Source organism: Botryllus schlosseri, chromosome 14 (assembly GCF_051294905.1).
Source record: "Botryllus schlosseri isolate E-star chromosome 14, Bs_hap1, whole genome shotgun sequence".
Classification (NCBI taxonomy): domain Eukaryota; kingdom Metazoa; phylum Chordata; class Ascidiacea; order Stolidobranchia; family Styelidae; genus Botryllus; species Botryllus schlosseri.
The window spans coordinates 5,871,293-5,878,816 of record NC_137249.1 but is presented as its reverse complement, the minus strand read 5'-3'; the positions used below and the strand labels follow the sequence as shown (position 1 = coordinate 5,878,816).

The following is a 7,524-nucleotide window of genomic DNA, read 5'->3' as shown; positions in this document are numbered from 1 at the left end:
AGAGAATTTACCTAACAAATGAGAAAGGACTTATTTCACCTTGCAAATGTCAAAAAACGGTCGAAACATGCGACATGGTGGGGTGATCACTCTGATCAGCATCCCATTTGGAGCAAGACCTAGATTGGTTCACCCCCACAAATTCGGCGAAATCAAAATCCAGATGTTCATCCAAAACTTACGCTAGTTCATGGTGCAACCATATGACCCCTCCCCACCACCACCACTGGTGTTATAACAACAGATAAGTTAGTGATAGTCCAAATATGGAGAAACGTCTCACCACTTCTGGCACTTCACCATAGTGTTGTGATTTGCCGGTGTTTACAATGCCCTATCAAATGGATATTTCTAGCATTTCAATAGCATTTCAAACTTCCCTGATCGAAACCAGCACCACTACATTTTACAGTAAACTACGGTATAGTTTTGAGATGCTGTCACTCCGCTACATATGTTTCTCCCCATCATTTTATTGTGCGAGATCAATAAGTGGTTACAAGATAAGTTCGGAGAGGTATCTGCGTAAGAAGATTAAAGCCAACTACAACGACGAGGAAAAGTTCCAAGAAAGTGTCCAGTTAGCTGTTCTTAACCGAGCAAAATCGAAATTGCGTGGGTTCCAGAAAGTTACTGAAACTGACATCATAAAGAAAGATGAAGGGGACGATCCCAATGCACCGTTTCGAGATCAAGATGAACTAAATAAATACCGGAGCCTTTGGCGGTATTACAAAGCAGCTGAGAACGAGAGAAGAAGACAGAAGAAGCAGCATAGCACGGTTTGGTGGAAAAACTTGAACTACTGGTTGAGGCAGGAGCAAGTACGAACGCGAACAAAAAATATAGGAATGAAGATACCTACTGCAAAAGACCCTAGAAGAATGCAAATGCTTACGAAGTCCAACGACCTTGAAAAACTAGCAAGGGAGCGCAAACTCCTACTAGATGTTGACAAAATATTTCAAGAATGGCAAAACTCTCCACATGGTATTTGGCAAACCTTTCAAATTGCCGAGCACTACAATATCTTTATAGATCTTTTTGATGATCAAGTATTCCACTCAGTCATCCCATTAGAAATTGAATATCCGGCAAGTGGCGATTTCCTCAATCCTGTCTATTTTGGAAATGAACTTTGTGCTGCTGAAACTCAGACTGAGCCCAACATTACATATCCTGCAGACGCCGGCAAACTTTATACACTACTTCTTACGAGTCCTGATGAACATCTTGAGGATAATGAAAAAGAGCACGTTCATTGGCTTATTGGTAATATTCCTGAGAATGATATATCTGAAGGTGAATTGCTGGTTAACTACATGCAACCAATACCCGCTAGAGGCACCGGGTACCATCGAAACATTTTCATTTTATTTGAACAGACAGACAAGATCAATTTTGACTCTGAAAAACGTATTACGCCTTGTTTCTGTTTGAGACAAAGAACTTTCAAAACATCGCAATTTTATCAGAAGTATTCTGAACAACTAACACCTGTTTCATTTCGGTTCTTCCAATGCAAATGGGATTTCTCGGTGCAAAAAATGTTTCAAGAGACGCTATCAATGCCTGAGCCTGTTTATGAATACGAGAAGGTATCTGAAGAACCGCAATTGTCGGCCCTGAAGAGACATAATCAAGATAAAACCTTGCGTTGGCTGTCACGTTTTATGCCAAAAGAGATGGTCTATCCAGATGGTAGTTCTGAATCGCAAGATATTCGAATAGAAGCAGCTGTTCGTGCTTCTGCTGTCAAGGAAAGAGCTGACAGAAAAGCATATCCTGTCCAGAATGTGTACTAGCAAGAAACAATGCACCAGATTTTGATGCGAAGATTGAGTGGACTGTTACGTGAAATCTTCGAAACCACGAGAGACTAGTGGTTTTGTTGAACAGTTGTTTGTCATTGAGGCTGCAGCTGCGACATTCAGGATGTTTTCCATGTTTTGTCGTTCAAAACTCTATTAGCAAGCCATTGATCTAGCTCTTAGATATATGAAAGTAACATGTTAGAATAATCGAACGGCCTCAAATATAAGCTCTATTGCAATGATTGTCATGCAGGCAGGTGGTACCGTAGAGTAGTTATTGGTCGACGCCATGGACCCAGCAAAACTTTCTGGAATATGAAATGAGAAGTTTTACAGGCTTAGTCAATCTTCGCTGACAGCTGTCGGAATTGCATCTTTGCGATGGCTGTAGAATAAATAATGCAGCAGCTGACATCTCAGTTGGAACAGCTTCGGCATGCCTTGAACTACTGCCAAAATGACCTTAACTGGCATTATAATGTCATTTCAAACAGGAAATTTTGTAATGAATTTATTCAACATGCTTAACATTACTTCTCGCCTATCCACATGTGACGCCCTTCGTGCACCATTTAGGTCAGGGGTCGCCAACTCAAAACGGGTCGCGGGCCACTTTTCAAGTTTTGCAGCAGCCGCGGGCCGCATGAATTCAATATCGGTATAAACTAGGCAACCATCGTTTTGAAACTCTACGTCAGTACAACGCCGTGCTACTTAATTTAGGCAATGGGGTAGTGACCACAAAGGAAGTAATATTTTATCAAAGGAATACAAATACAACAAAAAAATCATTATCATTGATTTCATTTTATTTTGAAGTCTGAGCTGTGCACGATACTGGAAACGCTTTTCAGCGAATAAGGACTCGATATTGGTGCTAGCGAGATACGTTACTAAAGCTTGATCTTGTGGGGAAGCCCTGGGCCAGTGGTTCTCAAACATTTTTGGACACGCCCCCCTTAATGATACTGAAAACTTTCGCTCCCCCCTTATCGTCATTCGTCATATCACAGAATGCTAGCAACCCCAACGGATAGTTTGATGGCATTGAATGTTATGACTACACAAAATACACGGACCATACACAAAATGTAAATTTGATGTAAATCGCGCGGAGCGCGAAAATTTTTTCAGTTGACCGCAGCTCCGCGCCCTCTTCATATGTTTTCACGCCCCCACAAGAGGGGCGCGACCCCCCAGTAAACCACTGTCGTATGCCGTTTTATAGGTGTCTCGATCTTGGCAGTGTTCTGGCCATTGCACGTCAATGCAATATGCCCAGCCCATTCATTTCAGCAGATTATTCTTCCTCGATGGAATGCTGTTGCCATCTCCAAAGCCGTTTTAGCTAGTGACGAATAGTGATGTTGGGCACAGAAGAATAGCTTCTTTCGAAACCACAGCAACAACAACAATACTTGAAACTGCATTTTCAAATAGTTTTCTCAGTTTTCTTATGAAATCTCAAATCACGTCGCGGGCCGCAAAATATGACCTCGCGGGCTGCGTGTTGGTGACCCCTGATTTAGGTCAATATACTTTGTTCCCATTATATTTTTTCCCCGTGGACCACCTATTTGTGTCGACCCACCCTGTTGAGCATTTATATGAGAAGTATTTTCCAGTTTTCGCCCTGTCTTACTATATCTCCTCATCAAAACCAAAGCTTCTACTTCTGGTTTCCAGACCGACAAGTCGCACAACACACAATGTAAATCTGAATAAACTGTATAAAATATCACAGAAGTATCTTTTACACACAAGTTCTCAAACAAAAATAGATGAACAAAATAACTTCAGGGCTTTGCCCTAGGATACAATGAATCGACTTGTTCAGTAAATTATTAACAGCCCGAGAATCACGAAAATCAATGTGACATGTTGATAAATTGAATCCTACCTCATGGCATAGGCCATTTGCATGTTATTTTGCGGAATTATAACATTCCAAACCATCAAAAGAATTCAATTTTGTCTGCATGAATTGATGAGACACAACGCCCGTATATGATTGTCATTATCCACTTCTGCCAAATGACCCAACCATGTGTCAATTCTTCTCATTTCAACACAGCAACCCATCAAACACAATCATAAATTCTCAACATCAGTCAGAACCATCTGTGGAAATACCTTCATCTTCGCTTTCCTCCACAACAGCATCGTTGTCTTCATCTTCAGACTCCTCCATTTGCCATTGCGGGTGATCCTCCTCTACAACTCTTTCCTCTTGGACATCAAATTTCAAATCCTTCTTGACATCGCATCCAAAGTAAGAGTCAGATCGTACCCACAGTTCATAAGTGCACCGTCCCTTTTTCTTTGGCGCTGGAAATTTCAACTCGATCTCTTGATGATCGACCAAATTGCACACTTGAACTGGAACCGTTAATATGATGTGACGAGGCCTGCAACATATGTAAACCCACCACCACTCTTGCTTTTCAATCGGAAACTCTTGTGCGTATACTGTGTGCGTCATTTTGCTAACATAGTCGGATGCCTTCTTCTTTTTACGTCGGAAGGTTTGCTGCATAGCATCCCATTCCGCATCATCGTCAACTGATACCTCATCCGATTCATTGCCACCCTCTTCCTCCTCTTCATTAGTGTCTCCTGTCTCGGCTTTAGCATCCTCATCGGGAGCGTCACCTTCAGTGTCCTTTTCACTTGGTATTGAACCATTCTGGGAAGGCACCTCCTTTTGAGGTTTCTTTCCAGATGTCTTTTTTCCTTTCTTCTTGGTTCCTTTCTTCTTCTTGTTAAGCTCCCAGATCTTTTTGTTAGGCTTCACGTTAGCGTTCTCCTGACCCCCATCTTCCTCCGCATCTGCTTGGCTTTTGGCTAACTTTGAAGGCTCCTCCTTCAAATCTCCCATGTTATTTCGAGTTAATATCACATTTACTGTAACGATCGCCCCCGCAGTGATAACATGCTCCTCTTCATCATCGAGCACCAGTGTGTGTGCTTCTACTTCCAATACAGGCATGCTTTTCAAACACGCAACCATACACGCATACTCATCATCATTCATACCGCGTAGCATTTGACGCCGATCAACGTCGTTGAGTGTGGCTAGATTGCGAAGATTTCGAACCGCCATCTTCTTATTGAAGCAGTATCGCAAGTACTCTTCTTCAAAATATGGGAGTTGTAGTAGTGGGGACTTGGTATCTCGGATTCCCTGAACCAGCATTGGTGATAACTTCATGACAGCTTCCACTGTTTCAAGGCGAGGCATGTTTGCACGGCCCGCATGTGCCATTGCTGTTAATTGAGTCAAGCAGCTCACCATTTCCTGGAGTAGATTCGGTACTTTTGTTAAAATGTAGTCCAAGTCGTCACTTAACATTTTTGACGGTGTATGACTTGCAAGATGACAGTACAACAAGGTACGGGCTTTGACGCTATATGGCAGGTTGAGTGGTGCTTCTCTTCCTTTAGGATCAAAAGGCGTTCCGAGCATTCGTATCAACTCTGGTATTTCAACATTGTCCTCCGGAGAGGGTGCACGTATATCTGGGTTGTGCTCTCTCCAGAATTCAAATGAAGCAGAGAAAATCGTAAGCGCTCGTTTCAGATCCATACTCGGTGTGCGATTGAAAAAATGGTAATATAATTGGGTGGTGCTAAGCAAAACTTTTTCTTTACTGTATTTGATAGACTTGTTCCACCAGATTCCAACTACGACTGGCAGAATTACCATGAAAGCAACTACATAAGCTCCAAGTACCCAAACAGAATTTTGAGCATCGACTATCCAAGACGGGAGTGCAATACCAAATTCCATGGCTTGTGGTCCATCGGGATTGCCGTAATCTTCCCAATTTCTACGGGTTTCCTCGTCAGTAAGGGCTTCATATGCTTTTCTAATTCTCATGAACACCTCTGGTTCTCCCCCTTTATCCGGATGGTTCTCTTTAGACAGTTGTCGATATGCCTTCTTAATTGTAGTATTGTCAGCGTCGACACTCACCCCAAGCACATCATATGGATTGTATTCAGTAATATTGTGCTCGACTAGAGCGGCTCGATACACCAATACCGCAAAAACTGCCCATGCAATAGCGATAATGAATTTTGAAACATTTGGCTTTCGATTATTTCGTGCATGAGCCTCCATTGTCTTATCGTACCATTTGCTTCCATTATGGATGCTTTGCAGCTTCTTCAATCTCTTCATTTCATCTGACAACCCTCTTGGCCAAAACCAATATGTGAAGGGGAGAAGCACCATCCCATAGAAAGACGCAAGGAAGTATAGGAAGGTGCTGCCTTCTTCATCATAAATCATTTGCGCCATACTGACACGGTACCGTAGCTAAATTATACCATTCAATATCTGTACGTGCGGAACCGTACTGCCATATAAACAATAATTATTCACAGTGGTTTAACCACCGAGTTGAATCTGGGACCTAAAGTGCCGAACTCAGCAGTCTACATTAAACATGTCCAACATGAATTACTCAGTCTGTCAAGTCTGCGCAAACCTCGCAACTGACTAACGTTCCACGCACACAAACGCCGGCTGCTCGTGTGTATATCGTCGGCGACGTTGCAATGAGACGAACCTACGGCGATAGTATCTGCTACATACGTAACGTATCGCCAGAAAAAGCAGGCTGGTTCTTGCGAGCAACGTCAACGCAGCTACCATCATCATCATTGGTTTATTAGCAATTTTATCAGTTCAATACACCACAAAAAATGCGATACAATGAAGAGAAAGGAAGATGTCGAAGCGACTAGGAGTTGTCTATGTAATCGGACACCCACCTTGGCCTAGGCCAGTGGTTCCCAACCTTTTTCGACTCATCGCCCCCTTTTGAAGCTCCGCACCGATCATCGCCCCCCCAAATATTGGGAACCGAAAAACAGCACTTCGTCAGGCCCCCCAAAACGTTGGTCTTTAGCCCCATAGGGTGATAAACCAGACCCCCCTCAGCCAGTGGCCTTTTTGTTGCTACATATCGGCTATACCCTACTTCATGTACTGTTTGGTGGTAATCACCGTATTTCGCCTAAACGCGCGAAGCGCGACAAATTTATATAATTCATATTTGAATCGGTCAATATGATCGGGAATTGCATAGATATTGCTATCAATTTTATATCCTCTTTCTGCTCACGTAGGCTAATTAGATTTTCCGGTAGAGCTGAGTGTGGTGTGTGTTGGAAAAGGTAGGAACCCCAAATAATAATCTGACATCTTCGGGCGGAATCGTTGCTATATTGACTTCGTTACATGATACTCTTTCGTGACCTCCTATATCTGCTATGTCCGAAGATATGGAAATCGTCAAAACGTACCAAACTAAAAGACGCACATGCTTTCACATTGGTATTTCTTTAGTGGCAAATAATTTTTTCCTTGCGGGATGGCATTTGTCCTGTAGGCCGGGTTAAGGTCGCCAGGACAGGAACATTCGGCGCCAGTCATTGAGGTGCCTATGGACAATTAAACATATATCTATCGAAGTTTTCGGTCAGCACAAGGGCATTCCTTTTCGGTCTTATCGCTGCTGAACGTTCTGGCATACTTCTCGGAGTCGCATGTTACATGGCCTCTAACTTCATATGTCTTGGTGCGTCGTGGCCCAGTAATGGCCGACGCCGAAGTTTCCCATTTCCATATCATTCGTATTTTTGTTGGGTGACTGGTATCCCAAAATCAAGATATATAAAAATATTAAATCGCGCGCTTCGC

General features: G+C 42.8%; 2 protein-coding genes across 2 annotated transcripts; one reads left to right on the top strand and one right to left on the bottom strand.

Moving 5' to 3' along the window:
• On the top strand, positions 1 to 2,053 carry LOC145455439 (large ribosomal subunit protein mL38-like). The gene has a single exon (XM_080333406.1). The coding sequence runs from the start codon at positions 330 to 332 to the stop codon at positions 1,803 to 1,805; it is 1,476 nt and encodes a 491-aa protein (XP_080189532.1). The 5' UTR covers positions 1 to 329; the 3' UTR covers positions 1,806 to 2,053.
• A 1,473-nt stretch (positions 2,054 to 3,526) lies between these two features.
• On the bottom strand, positions 3,527 to 6,331 carry LOC145455438 (translocation protein SEC63 homolog). The gene has a single exon (XM_080333405.1). It carries the CDS (start codon positions 6,115 to 6,117, stop codon positions 3,922 to 3,924), a length of 2,196 nt encoding a protein of 731 aa, XP_080189531.1. The 5' UTR covers positions 6,118 to 6,331; the 3' UTR covers positions 3,527 to 3,921.
• Positions 6,332 to 7,524: the final 1,193 nt, after the last annotated feature.

Excerpts from the sequence above, each read along its gene's own strand:
- LOC145455439 (XM_080333406.1), top strand. The coding sequence starts at position 330 with ATGCCCTATCAAATGGATATTTCTAGCATTTCAATAGCATTTCAAACT.
- LOC145455438 (XM_080333405.1), bottom strand. The coding sequence starts at position 6,117 with ATGGCGCAAATGATTTATGATGAAGAAGGCAGCACCTTCCTATACTTC.